The sequence below is a fragment of the Protomyctophum parallelum genome (genome assembly GCF_964188405.1).
Source record: "Protomyctophum parallelum genome assembly, chromosome: 3".
NCBI lineage: Eukaryota > Metazoa > Chordata > Actinopteri > Myctophiformes > Myctophidae > Protomyctophum > Protomyctophum parallelum.
Genome location: NC_139698.1, coordinates 40,868,349 through 40,887,758, shown reverse-complemented (window position 1 = coordinate 40,887,758; position 19,410 = coordinate 40,868,349). Strand labels below are relative to the sequence as shown.

At 41.5% G+C, this 19,410-nt stretch overlaps 2 protein-coding genes across 2 annotated transcripts in view; one reads left to right on the top strand and one right to left on the bottom strand.

The window, feature by feature from the left end:
• Window positions 1-277: 277 nt before the first annotated feature.
• On the bottom strand, window positions 278-14,209 carry pik3r4 (phosphoinositide-3-kinase, regulatory subunit 4). The gene is made up of 20 exons (XM_083760459.1): window positions 13,944-14,209; window positions 12,677-13,396; window positions 12,294-12,427; window positions 11,384-12,005; window positions 10,958-11,092; window positions 10,337-10,558; window positions 9,947-10,120; window positions 9,464-9,609; window positions 9,036-9,239; window positions 7,596-7,797; window positions 6,049-6,140; window positions 5,526-5,748; window positions 4,859-5,024; window positions 4,400-4,564; window positions 3,685-3,896; window positions 3,419-3,550; window positions 2,573-2,673; window positions 1,916-2,004; window positions 1,482-1,602; window positions 278-810 (listed from the first exon to the last, which is right to left on the bottom strand). Exons 2-20 carry the CDS (start codon window positions 13,392-13,394, stop codon window positions 640-642), a joined length of 4,029 nt encoding a protein of 1,342 aa, XP_083616585.1. The 5' UTR covers window positions 13,395-13,396; window positions 13,944-14,209; the 3' UTR covers window positions 278-639.
• Window positions 14,210-17,484: 3,275 nt separating this feature from the next.
• The window catches only part of atp2c1 (ATPase secretory pathway Ca2+ transporting 1), a 33,451-nt gene continuing 31,525 nt past the window's right edge, over window positions 17,485-19,410 (top strand). Inside the window, exon 1 of the mRNA XM_083761080.1 lies at window positions 17,485-17,536. Within this exon, the coding sequence (XP_083617206.1) occupies window positions 17,513-17,536 (24 nt within the window). The 5' untranslated portion in view covers window positions 17,485-17,512. The remainder of the gene's footprint in view (window positions 17,537-19,410) is intronic.

Below are 19,410 nucleotides of genomic sequence, written 5' to 3'. Positions count from 1 at the left end.
AAAGCACTTTTTACTACTTTCCATTTGTTCAATATTTTCAAAACACACAACTTCACTAGCACTGATTTATGCAGGGGAAAAAAATAGTTAGGCGGTTTCCTCCTGACAGCAACGATTATGATAAATTCTGTGTGTAGTTAAATGGAAATTGGGATAACTGATTTTAATGGAATGGACAATGGTCTGTATGCATAATCCATGAACAAAAAGAAAACTTAGCCCATACACTGAAGACACTGGACTAATCTTAAAGTAATAAAACCAAGGAGGAGTCAATTGATATTGGATTTTTTTTATTGTCAATTTGAGCAGTTGACAAAGAACATCAAAAATGCTAGCAACGTTTTGTAGGCATTGCTTAGTAATTACTGTAATGAATATCATAAAAAAACGTAATCTATTTTCTTTTCTTTTATACAAGATTCTAATTTCAGTCATTTATATTATTCAATTGATTTAAAATATGCTTGCTATGTACAGTGTAGGGGGAACAAGGAGGAAATGTGGAGACGGGTGGGGAGCGTACAGTGTATGTGTAGGGGGGTATTTGTGCCCGTATGTGTATGAGACAGTACGAGTGCATATCCTTCTGCGCCTATCTTTAGATATACTACACTTCTGCCTGCAACAAGCAGCAGTTTACTTCCAGACTTTGACGATGCCATCTCGAGAGGAGGTGACAATGAAGCCCTGTGTGGTCTGGAAGGTAGCGATGTCAGTGATGATGTCATGGTGGCCAACGGGGAGGGACTCTGGGCCCCTGCGGGGTGTGTCCTCTGGTGCCCCACTCTTCTGCTTACTGTGTATTTCCTGCAAGGACACCATGCGAAGATAAAATTGTGATGTTGATGAAAATGTGAACATACTTTGCCATGGGGCGTGCCAGTATTGGGTAGTGTATCAATCAAATTATTTCAATGACCACTTTAAAATATGATCTACAGTATGTTGCTCGTCATTCCCACTTTCTAGTCTACACTGTCCTATCTGAACAGATTAGAGGTACCGGAAAAAAAAGTACGTATTATGAATTAAGCCCCATTAAAAAAATAGCATAAATAGCCAATTACAAAAGTACATTATGAAATAAGCCCCATTTCAAAAATAGCATAAATAGCCAATTACAAAAGAACATTATGAATTAAGCCCCATTTAAAAAACAAAACAAATAGCAAATCTACAAGCTCCAACCCGCATTGCATCAAGACATGCTGTGAGCGTGTAGAACATGTATGCCCTTGGCCCCTTACTGTACACGTATGTCTCAACTGCAATGAGTGGCTTTCTATTGGCATTTCATTTATTTCTGACAATAATTAAATAAGAAAATCCAACAGTTACAGTACATACAGAATATAGATAAATGTGAATTTCTCCTAAGGATGATACAAATCAAAGAAATTAACAAAATAAAGTGAACAGAGACAGAGAATGTAACAGTTATATATCTTAAGCTCATCAGTTAGTAACACCTTTAGTACCTGCACTACTTCTGTGCCCTCGATGATCTTGCGGCTGTAAAGGACGGAGGGGCAGTGGAGGGAATCATTAGCCCCACCTGCAACAATATATGACCTCTCTGGATATGCCAGGTCCCAGAACCTGGAGAGAGAGTGAAAAGTCATTTCACACACACACCACACACACACACACACACACACACACACACACACACACACACACACACACACACACACACACACACACACACACACACACACACACACACACACACACACACACACACACACACACACACACACAATATATGGATGGATGACCAGCTGGTCCAAAAAATTGGTACTGAAATTCTTCAGGTTTCTTTCCTGGTTTGGGTTCAGCATTTCTCTAACAGTAGCATTTACGGGACTTATAGGAACACTATTTACTGTATCAAAATGTAAATGTGCAGTACCTGATTCTCATGTCAGAGCCTGCAGTCAGGAGTAAGGGGTTCCCATCAGCTGGACTGCAATAGATCCCATGAACGCTGTGTGGAGATGGCTGAGGTACACACACATACACACACACACACACACACACACACACACGTTATTTTCAGTGATTATTTAACTTATTTAACTGATTCTACAACAACTTGAAGTACTCCATAGCACCACATCTGATTATTTCATCCTCACATCTGTCTTAACAATAATATGCTAATACTATGGCTAATCCTGGTGCTCATTTGTCAGCATCACCTCCCTTTTGGCTGAATCACCATGGAGTTACTGTTAACAAGAGATATACTGTATACATGGAATAAAAACAAAGCTGCTTGAAAAGGCTTCGTTCATTTTCCAGTGACAGGTAAATGTGAGCCAGATAATCAGTATTAGCCATACAGTATAACATGCAAAACAATGATGATAGTTAAAATATAAAAAACTCATGCTTCTCTGAGTTTGAGGAATATAAAGAATGAACCAGGCATCAAAATTGCAGCGATACTCCCAACTAAAACCATTCATGACATGTACTGCCGTTCCCAGATGTGTTGAGGTCTGATTTTCATGTTCTCTCACCACAAACAAGTACACACTAATGCACAGGCCCCACCCTCACACACCTGCATCTCAGATAATGGTGGAGCTGAGCTGGCCCAAAGGGTGAACTTGCGGTCTCCAGTTTCCATGTCCCATATTGAAACCTCGTTGTTTCCTTGGACAGCTGCAAGAACAACAGGGAACATCAATCAACCTTTATTTAGCATATTAACACAACCAGGGTTGGCCAAAGTTCTTAACAACAAATGAACAGTGAAAATTGCAACATTTCTTCAACGTGGAACGTATGCCTATTGTGAATTGTTACGGGAAAGGAATACACTTATCTGCATATCCTGACCCATTTCCACATGAAACATTTCCCGATATTCTGTTTTACAAAACTTACAATCATGTTCCATAATACAGAACAGGTGCAAAGTATACTGCATCAATAAAAAGTGTTTCGGGTCAAGACATGGCCAATAAAATGAGCTCATCTAGTGTCACAGCAAACTTATATTTGGGAGGTGAACATAACCGCTGCACAGGTCAGGATAGCCTGACTGGAATACAGTAAATTCCATTTAATCCCTTTTATATTTCCTTCCTTTGCAGTATGTCAAGAAAGGAAACAACCTAACAGTGAAGTAATGTGAGGTCCTCGCAACAGACAAAGAGTCCTGAGAATTTATTTTGCTCAATGCAGTTGAGCACTACCTCTACATATTTCTTTTAAAATTTAAAAGTGGTTCATTCATAATGTTTTTTTTATGTTTGGGTCATGGGGAGAGCTAAAACATTTGGGAACATCTGCTCTAGATGATTCACACAAGTCACTCCACGTAACGTCTCATCCCCACAAGCCAGTTTATTGTTTTGTCCAGGAAACTACGAAAATGTAAGTTAATCCAAAAATGTCTTCTCACCAGCAATGACAGATTGTTGGTAGAGTGGATGCATTAGCAGTCTTCTGATTCGTGCTCGGGCAGGGTGGGAGTGGTTTGAGATGGGAAGCTGGAATCGCATATCCCAGCAGGCCATAGTGCCGTTGCTTGTACCTAAGAAGGAAGGATTTTCAGTACCAATATGAACTCATATATCTGTATCTTGGTGGTTATTTACACTGCTAACATTAATAAAGTGGAAACTTCCGGTCTTTGCAAGCAGCACAGGTAGGCAAAAGCACCCGCACCTAAACAGAGCCAACACTGGTGCATGTCCACGGTGAAGGAGGTGATGAGGCCAAGGCGGAGGTCATGACGCAGGGTCCAGGCGTTGGAGTTGGAGCGAAGGTCCCAGCCAACCAGAGAGCCATTCACTGTAGCGTACGCCAACACCGACTGGGCTCCAGAATTGAAATGGTGAACGTCAACCACACATCCATCGTCCTGCTGATCCAGAGACCTGGACGACAGAGGAAAATGTCAGGCATGCAAGGCTGTTGAAAACAAGAGTACACAAAGGTGAGGGATTCACTTGTGACCTTGTATAACCTATATGGGTTTCCTTTTTCACCTGCACTTATTTCTGTCTTTTAATAAAATGTTACCTTTGTATTGCTTCTATTGCACAAATAAATACAACAGAAAAACTAAAACAAAGACTAAGTGTTTAGTTCGTTTAGTCACTGGGAAGTTAATAAGACACACTCATCTGTTAATAATAGCCTCTACATCCTGCTGAAAAGCTCTTGAACAAGACGAATAATCCCCACATTGGCCAGCATTAAAAGACTGGCTGCATTGGGCAGATGTGTGAGTATATGTACAGGTATGTGTGTGCGTGTGTGCGCACTGTGTACGAAATCTTCACTACGATTGCAAATACTCCCTAAACAACTACCTCAATTACGACATCTTAGTCAATATGTCTGGTTTCACAGTGATAAAATGATATGTGTTGCCAACCTTGTCTGGAAGGGCTGAACCTTGGGAGATTTGGGAGGTTTGTTAGCCTCTACAGCTAAAAGCTGGATGGAACCATTGTCTGAGGCCACTGCCAAGTAATGTGACCCCTGACAGAAGGTTAAGGTCTTGACGTGGCCACCGATACGGGAGTAAGTCAGCACAGACCTGGAGGAATAGGCAGGCAAAGTATATATATATTATATATGTATATTTATATGGTCTGCAAGTATACAATACATATTATGGGCTATGTTCACCATCACTATTACAATGTTAGGTAAAGTATAGGTAATGTAAAGCATCTCAAGCTGTTGTTTTGGTAGCTGTGATGTTAAACTACCATGTACATGTAGTAGTAGTTTTGATAGTTGGCACGATAAACTATGGTGTCATAGTAGTATTTATGATAAACTACCATGTTGAAGTAGTTTTGTTACAATAGTTGTGATGACAACCTACCTGGTGGTTGTGGTTTTGCCCTCCATCTTCTGGCTGTCCCAAACCTTTACAGTGCCGTCGTTAGAGGCGGTGGCGAAGATGGAGTGCTCATCAGAGACGCGAATGCGGTTGACGGCAGACTTGTGCTCATGGAGGTGAGCCACTAAAAGACCCTTGGGGTGCCAACCTGGATGCCCAAACCAAACACATACAGACAGTAGATTATACATTTTAGACTTCAATAAAGCCTAATCAAGTCTACAGCATAAGAAAAACATTTGAGAACAAGGATTAATTTGTCTCTATCCGTCTTTGCAGGAATACTACGGCTGCTTATCCTGTGAATTTAAAGTAGCTACATTTTTGGTTGAACACATACCTAAAGAAATTCTGAAATTCTATCGAGGGCTGTGTTAGCCAAGTCTTATGATTTATTTATTTGTTGATCTACAGTATACTTCTCAAAGAGTGGATCCATGTTTCCTTTCGTTGATGTGGTTTGAAGTAAGCATGTATCCTTCTAATCAAGTAAATTACCTCTCTTGTCAAGTGGTTTTCATCAAAGCAGTCTGGAAAAGAAACCCTGAACCTCCTTCTCACAGCCCCACACATCATTAACATATTAAAGGCCTTCTTGGTACTATTTACTATCCATCTACTTTTCCATAGCCTGAGAGCAGTGTGTTACCAGGTGGTGGGGGCCTGCTCTCCCACTCAGCGCTCTCCATCATCTGTTTGGCCATGCGTTCAGCGCTGCACTGCTCTCTCTTCTGCTGCAGCAGTTGCTGGAGCTCTGCCTTGCAGGTGTTCAGGCGCCGCTGGTAGGTTGGACCTCCGGCAATTGACTGAGCCACAGGAACGGCAGGTGCTACAGTGCTCTTTCTGTTCTGACTCACTGGCCCGTCGGCTGCCTGGGGACACAACAGCTGGCTGTAAATATCTTGACACAACGTTATTATTACTAATGCTAATACAGCACAGCACTTTGTTGTGTGTGTGTGTGTGTGTGTGTGTGTGTGTGTGTGTGTGTGTGTGTGTGTGAGCGTGCGTGTCTGTCTCGCGTATCATGTATCACAGAGGACCCGAGGGTGTGTGCAACCTCTGTTCGGATAAGTGACCTATCTGCGTCTATGTCTTGCCACCCCCCATGCTTAGACCGGAAACAATTGATAACAATAGGACAACCAATGCCCTCTTTAGGGGTAGTTTACCGTGGGGGGTTGTTGTGAGGCTGGCTCTTGTGATCCAAACATACTCTTCCATTCTTCATTCATGTTGGAGTCCTGCTTGGTGTGCTTCCTCGCTATGGGTGAAAACACAAAACAAGTATAGAAGAATTAGATGTTGATGGAGTCATGATTACAGTTAGGGCTATTAAGGAAAACGAAGCATGTTCTTTTACCACATGCTATGACTTCTAGGGCTGTTCACAATTACCAAGGCAAAACAAGGATTTGTAATCATTTGGAAAAGATATACAGAGACAGAGTGAGCGAGAGATAGAGAGAAAATGTTTCTGTGATAAAACAACATTAGAGGGGTTCTATTCCTCAGATTAATTCAAGGCCTTTTGTTTCCGTAAACATACAGAACATAGATGGGTTCTGTTCTGCACAGGAGGTGAACTACATAGACTGCTCCGTCTAATCTTCCAAAGTTCTTAATAATACACATTGTGCTTGGTCCAGAGTAAAATAACATATGCTGTATTAAAACACAAAAGTTTGTCTATAAAGACCTTGCTTAAACAGGACAAGATGGGGCAGGAAAGAATTGAATAGATCTTCAGCATCCCTGGAGCATATTTTGTGCAAAAGGTCAGTAAAGGGGATTTCCTTCAGTCATGTTAACACTGGTTTGTTTCTTGGCAGATACCAAAAGCAAACCAAACACACAGCAATCCAACACTCCAGGAGGATGTGGCCATGCGACTGTAACCAGCTGGAACGCAAACAGGTTAATCTGTGTCTATGTCTGCCTAAATATGTCTATGTCTAAGATTTGGCTAAGGCATTTGGTGTAGAGGGAAACATAGAAGAAATCTTATAGCATTAGTTATTGTTAATGCTTCCTTTTGAATTTATTTATATACCGGTAGTTATATTATTTGACCTGTGCGCTTGTTCACAGTGTTGCTGTGTGCAGTAATAATGTAATGAATGTTCTCCCTGAACTGTTAAGGTAAGTGTAGCATGTGCTCACAAGGCAAAGGGTTCAAATCTAGCATACATCCTGTTCTTATCATAGCTGCTCTAGGAGAACCAATCAATACAAAAAACACAGATGTTAGCACTCTCCATCATTAAGGAGAAATCTCCTGGTCAATATAATGTCTGGGCTAAAGACCAAATTTGTCTGGAACTTGGCTTCTGAGGCCCTTGTTGGGCTTTGAATTACTGAGAGAAGTGTATGCTACCAAAATCATCCCGTGTTTTAATACCTAGTTTTATTCCCATTGTATATAAAAATACATTTACTTTAATGCTTAGGTTATTTCTTATTGTTTAATCATTGTATTGTTTTCTTTAAAATAAGTTTTTCATTTGAGATATAATGTACTGCTTTATTAGTAGTAGTACATTGGACAGACATCCCTGATGAAAGCATTCCGGCTGAATGGGACACAATATCGTGTACCCCGTCATGTCTGAGGAGAAACACTGAGGAGCAATGTTGTTGTGCAGACTTTTATTCTTTTGAACCGTCTTAACATCTCTTGGCACACAATGTTTCTTCTCATGTCATTATCAAATGTTACCTCTCTTGTCCTCTGTCTCTGACTTGGGTTTCACCAAGTCCACTTGGCAGCCTGTGATGCCCAACGTGGCCAGGTCGATAACACCGCTGTGGGCGGTCTCTCCCAGATGGCTCTGCTCACCCATGTTAGCCTTGGCTTTGTTGGATTTCAGCATGAAGTCTTTTAGCGCCAGAAGCTTGTCCTCCTCAGCCTCAGTCATTCCCTGCAAAGACCAATTAGGCTGGATGTTAACAACACACCATGTGGCTTGACTAGACATGACCTCTCCTTATGGAGGGATTCATTTCCAAGCAGAATTCGACTCTAAATGTGTCCATTTTACATGTATGTTTTTTAAGTCCATTGTTTTCTAACAATTAATACATAAGCCTTGATAATAATGTAAAAAGTTCACCTACAAATCTTTGTCGTTTTCAAAAAACAACATCATTAATGAAAGCCAGGCTGTCTGTTCAACACTTCATATGGAGCTACTTTAAACTGAGTGCCAAAACACACAGTCAATAATTTTATAGGAACGTTATTTTTATGACACCACTGATACTAGAGGGGAGTCCCACACACCCACTTCCAGGACAGTGTCTGGAAGTTGATTGGATCCAGGAGGGATGGAGGCGGAACTTTAATGACACCATGTCTTAAAAGGCAGGCAAAAAGGATGAAAATGATTATGTGGGCGTTTGTGTCTGTGGTTGGGTGAGGGGGTATGGCACAATCGCAGGGCCGTCATATGTCCTAAAATCCCTTTAGACTCATGGAAAGGATTTCATTTCAACAGAATATTATCAGATCTGTTAAAAGCTATGAGTAGCATGGATCCCCCACCCATATTAGTGATGAGTCACTAATACAGTAGCCTCGGAAACCCAATACAGTCATCAAAATTAACTAAAGAAACTCTTTCATTCTGACCTGGATTGTAGTGTTTTTGCGAACGCAGTGAGCCACTTACTATGACAGCAAGGGCTGAATGTCTGTGTGTGTGTGTGTGTGTGTGTGTGTCACGCTGTTACACCACCCGCCCGCCACCAGAGGGCGCAGCTGTAGCACACACACACACACACACACACACACACACACACAGGGCGCAGCTGTAGCACACACACACACACACACACACAACCACACACACACGAGCTGCGTTCGCTTCCCGCGTTTGCGCGTCTTACTTGTACATTATATATATGCAGGGGTTGACACTAACGGTTGCCCCGGGCAAGTAAAAAAGAATGGTCGGGCAGGTGAGGGTTTCTACCGGGTTGCCCGACCGAGCAGGTGTGCAGTTTGAGTGGGGATACAACCGTCTTTACTTCGCTATAATGACAACATGTCATTTTTGGGGGGCAAGTGGCCATGACCTGTACTACACTAAGTGCCTCTGAGACCTTAGTGTCAACCCCTGTATACTGTATGTAGATTTGTTAATAATCTTTTTCTGACCTGTGACAGCAGCTTTTTTAGCAGCTGGGCGATGGCCGGGTCCTCGGGTATTGGACACTCTGGAATGGAGCCTGCGCGTTTCTTCTGCCGGAGCAGCAGGTGGCGGAAGAGGCTAGCGATGTCTTTGGAGCGCAGTGCATAGTCAAAGATGGAACGACTCACTGGCTCCTTCAGCACACTAAGAAGCACCAACTCCTTGTCAATCTGAAGAGAAAGCAGTGCCTTGTTCACTACAGGTATTTAAAAAAAATAAACTCATGCCAATGTTTACTGACATCCAGCCTCAACATTGATTCTGGCAAGTGGATTAGTGCTACTGATGAATACAGGGGTAAGACTACTGTAAAAGCCTAAATTATCATGACAGTGCCGCTCAAACAGATTTACGACAGTATTAAAGTCATGCCAATGGTAAATTGAGGACTTGCCTGTATGATGGGCTGGGTGATGAAGGGGTTGAGGTGAGGCATTAGTTTGCAGTATATATCTGCCACGTTGAGGTGCTGCGCCACCACAGTGATGAAACCCACCGCTCCATAGCGGATCCACAAATTCGGGTGACACAGGAATGGAGCTATGAACAGTGGCATAGAAATATAATCAAGATATAGGCAATATAAGTTTGTATTTGGGATTGTGCACACCCAAATTCGTGTTTATTAACTGAGAGTGAGAACATTTCCATTACTGTGTTAAATGAACACTGAATATTTTACTCTGTGCCCCTAAGAATTACAATAGAAATAAAATACTACACACTTAACTGATTAAAGACAAGGATATAATTAAACAAACACTATTTACAGTTTAGGCATTTAGCAGACCCTCTTAATCCAGAGCGATTTACATTAAGCAAGAACAAAACATGGCAATACACAGCACTAATTAATTATAAGAGCTATTCATCTCACCGATGTCACTGACAAATTCATATATATGGGGCTTCTGTAAAAGGCCCAGCTGGCACATGCAGGTGAGGGCATTGAGGGCCTTGTAGATAACAAACTCCTCTGCGTCACTCAGACCCTGCTGGAGGAGAGGCTTCAGGATGGAAGAGCTCTGCCAACCTACATAGGCTGCCACTCCTAGACAACACAATACAGGTAGTGTGGTCAACAGTTGGGTTAAATTCATAATTATACTCTCCGGCACACATTGTGTGATGGAACATAAATCAAGCATGTTTTCTTTTGCTGATAGAAACGGCGTGGATCTGACATTTTTAAACTAAAGTTACGATTGCGAAACATTTGACATTTTCCTACCCTACTAGAATGTAAATGCCCCATGAGTCTACATACCCACGATGCTGTCAAAGAAAGCTCCACGCAAATGCCAGTCATTCTTATCATTGAGGAAGGTGATCATGTGTGAGAGCAACACGTCATTGGCCTTCTGTCTGCCAAAGAACACGCAAAGACGCGTGATGCCGTTCTCCATCAGAGACTGTTTGACAATATTCTCAGAGTCGCTCAGCAGAGTCACTACCTTCTGCTGTACCATCTCATGGAGGGCCTGCAGCTCTGAGACAGACAAAAGGAAAGTTCGGTCTCAATAAACAGTTAAAAGCATCAAAGTACATAAATGATATTCCACATCTGAGAAATATGTGGTTGGTGATAAACATGTGGATTGAATTGGCGACTTGGATTGTTGTCAACGATGAAAAAATAGAATGCAAATAATTGTCAACCGTTAACTTACATTAGGTATAGTATACCATAATTTTGCTCTTGGTGGAATGTTTTCCTTTGTTTTTTGTTGTGAGAGCCGTTTTTACTTAAAATTAAGGTTTAAAAGGTTCTTATTTTTAATTCCTGAAAACAATATCACGACTCACAAGGTTTTCATCTGATGAAAGTGACTGTAATGTCATTGCAGTCACTTACAGTCTGTCTCTAATGATCTCATTAAATGTCTACCTGAGTCATAGTTTTCATTAGGGTGGAGGGTCTCCTCTGCATCCTCTCCACTCAAGTCATGTTCTGTGTTCAGGTGGTTCTCCTGGACCAGCTCTAAGAAGCGAAGTGCTGTCTCTGCCAGGTGGGCTATATTCTCTGTTACAAAAAAGGGAAATGTACTGTTAGGCAAAGTAAGCTATGTTAATGTCACAATTTATAGATTCAAAGAAACTATATATTAAATCTAAAAGCTAAAGCTGCGAGCAAGAAGTCCTTCTTCAGAATGCCATGTATGTCAGTCAGATAAGTCATTTATTTCTGCCATGCTGAAGAAGGGCTTCTTGCCCAAACATTTGTGCAATATTAAAATACCATTACTGGTATACTTGTTAACAAACAATGCCCATTCATAGAGCACCCATCTCAAACACCATCCAAAAAAGGCACCTGCATATGCCAGCCTGACAATGGTGGCATCATCCTGGGCAAGGTGGGCGATGCCTGGCAGGATGTACTCCGGATAGATGTTGACGTCATTTCTGGGCACTTCTTTTACCAATGCCAGCACCTTGGCTAGAGTGCGCACCGCCTGTGCACGTACACGGGGCACAGGGTCGTTGCAGAAATGCAGCAGGTAAGGTGTAATTCGGTCTAGCAGGATGTCCACACTGAGCCGTGGCGCCAGATGGAGCACCAGCTCCAGTGCTGCTAGCTTTGAGTCACAGGAACGCAGTGTCTGCAGGCAAGAGGTGATGACTGACACCAACACTATAAGGCCTTGTTCTTCTCTGGGACTTACTGCTCCACAGCCACTCTCTTGGGCTGCCTTCTCAGAACAGTAGCCTGCTCCTGTTGCTCCACCTCTTAAGTTATGGAGGATATTGTCCAGATCCTTACGGATGACAAGCACTCGCTCATCGGCAGACTGGAAGGTTTCTTTGGCGAACTGGGCCATGTAGGGCTGTAGAAAGGTATAGAAGATATCTGGGAAGGCTTTACCCCTCTGCTGCTTTAGATACTCCTCTGCTGTAAGCCGCCTCTCAGGCTCACACTGCACCATCTGGGCAACCTGATACAGACAAGGACGTTGTTTACACAAATCATTCAAAGACAAGACTAAACACACAACCAATGTTTTTGCATGCACGACAGGACACACAACTGCTGGTCATATATATATATATATAATTTATTATTATTATTATTATTATTTTTGCAGCATCAAACAAAGTAGTGAATCCTCAACCTTCAGCTACTAGAGGGCCTCCTTAAATACCCTAATCACCAATAACGGTATGCACCCCAAATGGATAACAGAACATTCTCCATAATAACTGCAGCTAAAACAGATAATTACCAACTCCCGAATGCTTTGGTCCTCAATTTTCATTAGAACGTGCTCTGTCTGGTAGTGTCCTTTACGATAAGCTAGTAACTGGGAGAGATCAAATAGCGGGACTCCCTCTGTGAAGAGTTCTGCAATCACACATCCTGAAAAAGGCAAAAGGCAGTGCAGAGTATGAGTAAGGAGATTGGTTAACAGCTTGCTATTTCAAATGTATTTACATTAAACAATCTCAAAGCAAAAAAATATATTTTTGTGTTGGCTATTAAACAATAGCTGATGTACAAGCTTGCAGTGTGGTACGAATATTTTTGATTTGATGAACTGATTTAGAAGACATTTTCAGAATCCTCCTCAGGCCTTAATTAGGTTAAATAGAACAATACACAGCCTACCTGCAGAGAATATGTCCATGGACTGTTTGAGCTCTCCTCTGCTCCTCTGGTTGTTGTTGGTGAGGTCTACCAGAGGGGTGTTCTGGTCACTCTCTGTTGCAAACATGCTCCCATCCACAAACCTCTCAGGAGCAATGTAGCAGGTTCTCCGTCTGGATGTGTCAAAGAAGTAGTTGAAGTCGGCTGGGTTGTCCTCTGGCAGGTATGTGGGTTTGAAGCTGGCAAAGTCAGTGAGCAACACCCAATTCCAGCTTGTCACCATGACGTTTTCCGTTTTGATGTCTCCGTGGCGCACGCCCGCCTTGTGCGCCTGGTCAACAGCGGTGAGAATTTGGAAGGCTAGCCAGCGCTTCTCCACACCGTTGAGGAAAGGCCGTGTGCTGATGCGGTCATACAGATTGTCCCGAACATACTGCCGGAAGAGGATGGCAGCCTTCTCTGTGAGAGATGCTTTCTGGAAGGGCAAACAGTTTTGGCAGGAATGGAGTCTTATCTTCAGTTCCTCTAGCTCCTGCTTGTAGCTGGTGAGGGGCAAGGAAGGGTCTTGAATGGCAAAGACTTTAACTACCACCAGCCCCTCTCTATGCTTCGCACGTGCCACTTTAAAGAAGCGGGTGCTTCCAAGGCTCTTGTCATATTCATGGTCATGAATGTCAGAGAAGTAGCTGTCTACAGACAAGATCTGTGAGGGAGCGATGCCTGCGAGTTGATTCCCCATGACTGCACAAAATTGAAATGATATGGTGGTAATAATTAGACAAGCAATGTCAGTTATCATCAACAGCTTAATTTATAAAAAAGTGTAATGAAATGTGAAGTTAGTGATTCATCCTGTTTCTTTTGTGGCCAACAGAAAACTATCAATATTAGCCTTTGATCAAGACTATCAAATATGTATTTGACTATCATAACATGAAAGTCAGAATGGATAAAATACATATATCATAGATACGTAAGTAAGTCAGACTCGTTAAAATACAAATATGATAGTCTTGATCTGGCAGTCTTGATCCAAGGGTAGATGAACATAATGCAAAACAGATGCAAATAGACAACATTAATTATTAACAGTGCATTCTGCATGCATGCAGCAGCAGCAGTCATATGACACACCACGATCAAGAAAAACAAGGCAGTGCTACTTTAGCTTGCTAACGTTAGCGGTTAGTCAGGGTGGATTTGGATACATGTTATCTGTTCGCAAGATGTCAAATCTTTTTATAACATTTGATAAATTATCAAGAAATGTGCGGTGATTTTACATTACCGGGGTGATGTTGAAAGAGGCTTTGGCAGACTGCTGCTGCTGTTGTTATTGTTGTTGACAATGGTGTTGGAGCCGACGTCTACACTTGGTAAATTTGACTGACTTTAGCTGGAGACGTGTTATTCAGTTTCATGCTTCATCATACGTGACATACATAGCTCAAACATCTGTATTGCTTTGAAGGTGTTTTGCGATTATCTTAAATCCAGTCGTAAAATATAAAATAAATGCCACAGCCCTGACTAGCTCAGCGAAGCTGCTTCTTCTTCTTCGTGTAATTTCCGGAAGACTAGATGCCTTTTCGGCACATTGCTGCCTCCCACCGGCCGGGAGAAGGCCTATTCCTCATGTGTCCATTTTTCCTTTAATCCTGTGCCAGACCGGTCACCCGCCTCACCATGTGTCGTCTGATTTGCAAATCCCCCCCCCCCCCCAGTGAGCTGTGGCGTTCCACAAAGAAGCATACTAGAAACTAGAACATTTACTGTTCCTAATATAATTATGTAAACGTCATGACATCAGCTTGTGACTGCAACTTGTTCCTGTTCGCAGATGACTCTGCACTGGTCTCAGACAGGAACAAACTGCAGGTTGAAAAGGCCCTCAGCTCTGAGCTCTGCAGTCTGCACCTGGCTCGCTGATAACAAACAAACTATCTTTACACCTGGGAAAAACTGAATTCATTCTCTTTGGATCAAATAGTAATCTCAGCAAGGCAGATGGCTTCTTGATTAGAGTGGTTGACTGACAATAATATTATCACACGAAAAGATGAAATTACTTACAGGTTCCATCCTGGAGGCAAATCTTTCAGATGATAAGATACTGTATAGCCACCAACGTAATAAAAAAAGTCAACCAAAGAACAAGATAACTGTACAGGACAACAAGATACCGTACAGGTCAACAAAAACACCTTGAAGACCCTAACAGGAGCCACAGCACCTCAAAGGCCCTTAAAATAAGGCTCTAGAGTACTTCCAAAACAAACTGGTCAGGCTACTACTTGGCCTCCCTCCCCGAACGCACCTCACCCTGCCCATTTTGACAGGCTAGAATGGCTTAGGGTTGACGTACAACATCTTGTAATGGGTCTGGTCCACAAGATAAATAAAGTCTAAGTCCCCACACCCTTTTCCCCTCACTGTATGTTTTTCCCTTTTACTTCCTTTATATGATATTTTCCTGTTTTTTATAGAAGTGTATATTTGTATGTCTCTAAATGTTCTGATGAATTGAAAATGGTGGACCCTGTTGTAAACAATGGTGCCGTCCACAGTAACAGTTTTTGTGCTTTTGTTTGAAATGTACCCATTCTGCATACTGTGAAAAAAGAAAATCAATCAATTAAAATTTTCAATCCATCCTCTTTCTTTCCTCTGCATACCGGGTGCACTCCCATGAGTTCCACAGTTTGATCTTTTTGGAAAGTGTGAAAGTGTGTGGGCAGAATGTCCTCTTTTGTCAACAAAAGTGATTCATTGATTGATTGATTGAAATATTTATTAACAGTTTGCAGAATTACAGTACATTTCAAGCACAAACTCAATATAAAGACTGTTGCGTGGACGACCCAATTAAGCATTACATTTGTTTACAAGAGGGTCCACCTTGTTCAATTCATCAAAACATTTAGAGACGTACAAATAGACACTTCTATATAGTCAAAGAACAGAACAGGAATTCATCATAAAGAAGGGAAAAAGGGAAAAGAAACATATACAGTGAGGGGAAAAAGGGGTGGGCGGTGGGGGGGATTCAGATTTTACGGAGGCCAGTTTCGAATTGCAGCCGTCCGTAGGTGCCCTTTGAGAGCAGTTTTGAAGGAGTCAAGGGATTTGTCTGACTGTTGGTAGGGCATTCTTCATTTTGGTGGCATAGGAGCGAAAATAATTTAGTCCTTTGTTTGTGCCGAATCTGGGTGGTGTATCGTGTGGACCAGACCCATTGCATTGTCTGCCTTCGATCTCTCTGCCCCCAGGTAGCATACATCTTTTTGCACACTATTCTGAACTTTAAAGTAATGCCTTCCCTTCTTTTCCCTTTCCCACTGCTCCTGCCACCCTGCTGTTATTCTTCTTTTAATGATGGATCTGCACTAGCTAAGCTGCTGGCTGGCTTTCTTCTTTTCATGTGTTGTATAGCACCTTACATGGTTTACATAACATAGTACCATTTTACATGGTTTAGAGTCATACCATGACTTTTTACATGCTTTAACAACATCATACTATATCAATCAGTGTCACTGGTCAATGAAAATGTTCATTGTAAAAAAAAATATGAATATAAATAAAACATAAAATAATGGCACATTCTTTGTATTTGGTCTTTTGCATCACTGACAATTATTGTATAATATATTAGGCTACTGTCTGCCATGTCTTTAGCCTTCAATCATGACGGGAAAAGTGAAACTTGGGAACTTTAATATGCCACTGCATTTTTTTAGCCCCACGTGTCACTGTCACGAACTCATAGTCATATGACTGAGTGTGAGATACTTAACCTAATTAAGAAAGGAAATTCCATTATTCTGTATTAGATTTAGTAGCAGCAGGAATAGAATACTTGGCTACTCTTTCTGCTCAAAAACATTTTTATTTCAGATGTCTTTGTACCAAGAACTTTCTAGAATTGGAACTGAAAGTAAAACACATATAGCCTAGTTATGTTTCTTTATTTTAGGCCTTGCGGTCAATGTGTCACAAAATTGTGGAACATATCTGTTTTTGTTGTAGCATAATAGCCTAATAGGTAATCTATTCTAGACTCTAGAATAATCATGAATTATTATGTTCCACAATATTAATTAACATACCGGTAGGTAGTCTACTTTGTTGCTCTCATAAAAACCTTAGTAGTTGTGAGAGCAAGTAGTAGTAGTAGTTAGAATACTTGTGGATTCCTGACTTCCTGTGAGTGTGAATTGTCAACACTGTGTGCGCATGTGTCAACAAAAGACATCAATTTTGAATATTTTTGAAATATTTTAACAACACAAATTTTGTATCCACATGAAAAAGTTTGAGTGCTATGTATATTTGTTAAATAGGTTAAATAGAGCTCTCTTTTTATTCTGATAGTGATAGTGTGTTAGGTCTGGATAGTGGATATCAATTTTATCCAATCAGGAAAGAGAGAGAGAGATTACTATCAGAATGTAGTGCTTTAACCGTTTAACAAAAAAACCGTTAACCCAAAAATACCACGATATTGTGAAATAATTGCCCAATGACCATACCAGAGCCATAGAGTATAGACAGACAAGAGTTACGCAAACTCCGTTCACTTCATGGGGCCAGTCCAATGGCGACTCTTCTACATAGGCTTCTTGGTTTGTCCCTATTTGAAGGCTTCAAATAGGGACACCCGGAATGCATTGGAGTCTATGGGCTCGCGCGAGTACTGTGTTTTCTGCCCCCTCAATGTCGTAACTCTTCTATTACATGGCTCTGGACCAGACCAACGCATGACACCTGACTCCGCCTCTTCCACCGAGAGCCACCGAGCGCTCGACCTACCGACCGTCAAAGACAAAACGACACACTGGCAGGATTTTACGGAAGATGCTGAAGAAACGGGAGCTTTTGGTAAGTTTCTGTGTTATTGCCACGTTTCCATTAAAACCGCGCCCTTTAAAAACACAACCTTTTTTCCCACGGCCTATTTTAACTAAATATGTATAGTGGTATTCAACCCTTTGCATTGAACTTCCTTCCGCAGCGATAGCAGCATCTTTTAGCAAAGCTACTGATCGAGGCTATCATGCTAACGTTAGCTTAGACACAGCTAACTTTGGGTAGTATATCGGTGACATTGTTGTTGTTTACATTATCGCTGATGCTACCGTTCGTGCCGCCATATCCTATAGGATTGAATATTCATGAATAATATTAATTATAGTCCGCAGCGTTCTGTCTTGTTGTCAGCCAATTTGACCATTTAGCTATAGCTTCAACGTTATATGTCCTTATATGTCTTCGCCCGGTGTTACTTGCGTGTGTCTGTACTCTGTAAATAAACTTGCCTTGCCTTGTAATCATGCATTACTTTTTTATCCTGATTTTGGAAATTGGAATCATAACATGTATGTAGCCATACAAAGACAAGAGTTTGTTGTCAACTGATTGTTGTCAAGCATCATTGAACGGCATTATTAAGACGCCTGTATGTGGGTGTACGTGTACGTTGGTTCTAACCATCTCCCTATGGGGTTTAAAGTCTGTGATGATGGAGCCCACAGTGCTTTATAATGATGGACACAGCATGTTCAGACTCGATGCAAGATGGGGCAGCTTCAGTTATTTGTGAGAGCATTAGCTCCTGTACTATATAATTTAAAAGCAGTTTCAAATACATTATTACTTCTGAGCACACCCACGATCCAGAATATTCTCAGAGGGATGCGGTTGTGCAGTGTGTCCATTCAGCATATATTCTATTCTGTGTACTATCTAAAATGGGTACTACTATACTGACAGACAGCCAGGCCTTTGATTTGTAGGAAGTTTGGTTTATTGAGTACAGAGGACTGATGTGACAGATGTTTATGATCATGTGTCCTAGAAATTAAATTACACCCAATATTTAGTTTAACTAATGGTAAACCTCCAGTCCACATCTTGTATATTTAGCATGGCGTGGGTACTGTAGGTTTGTACTCAACTACTCAGCTGTCCTATTGAAACAAATGTTTGTGGAATGTAGGTATAGGCTACAAAAACTGGTTTCCTTTCCTAACCTTTTGCCATTTGGTATGGATGTAGTCCAGGCTGAAAGAAAACTCCTGCACACTGTCTTCAAATGCAAGAAGTTTTAATGGGAAACACAACGTAAACTTAAACAATGGTGGCCAGGCTGAAAAGTGAACATGTGATGAGAAAGAGAAAAGAGAAAGACTTCCATTTGATTGTCAAATTACAAAGGGCAATAAGAACTGGTTGGTCCTAGGGGCAGTATTGAAACATCGTCCTCCGCCTAGGCGGCCTATACACAATGAATTTGTCACCCTTTACCAACCTGTAGGAGTCACTGGTGCAAGTGACTGCCCAGGCAAGGATGCCCAGGCAAGCCGGAGGCACCACATTGGATTCCCCTAGTTCCTGTAGTGATGGGGTGGAAGTTTACCTCTATGCCACGGTGCCACCACAGTGCCCAATAGAGATTGTTTACAGTAGAATATTTGCAAATATATATTATAACATATTTAGAATTTACCTGCTGACGTACCTACTTAGTCTTGATTGTTAATGAAAATAAATATAATTTACGTTTCCCATCATTTAAATTAGGCATTATTTTTTAATAATTTAACTTGCCAAATGTACTATATAAGAGCTTCCGAACATGCCATATATAGATTTCAGCCTGGATTCTGCCCATTGAGTCTACACCATCCTGTGAAATTTCTGCACTAAAGACAAGCCAACTAGTGCAGTAAGCTTGAAGGTCAAGTTTCTGAGTT

Excerpts from the sequence above, each read along its gene's own strand:
- pik3r4 (XM_083760459.1), bottom strand. The coding sequence starts at position 13,394 with ATGGGGAATCAACTCGCAGGCATCGCTCCCTCACAGATCTTGTCTGTA. Across the intron at positions 2,005-2,572 it reads CACCATTATCTGAGATGCAG|CCATCTCCACACAGCGTTCA; the intron begins GTGTGTGAGGGT and ends TGTGTACCTCAG. Across the intron at positions 811-1,481 it reads AGGGCACAGAAGTAGTGCAG|GAAATACACAGTAAGCAGAA; the intron begins GTACTAAAGGTG and ends GTGTCCTTGCAG.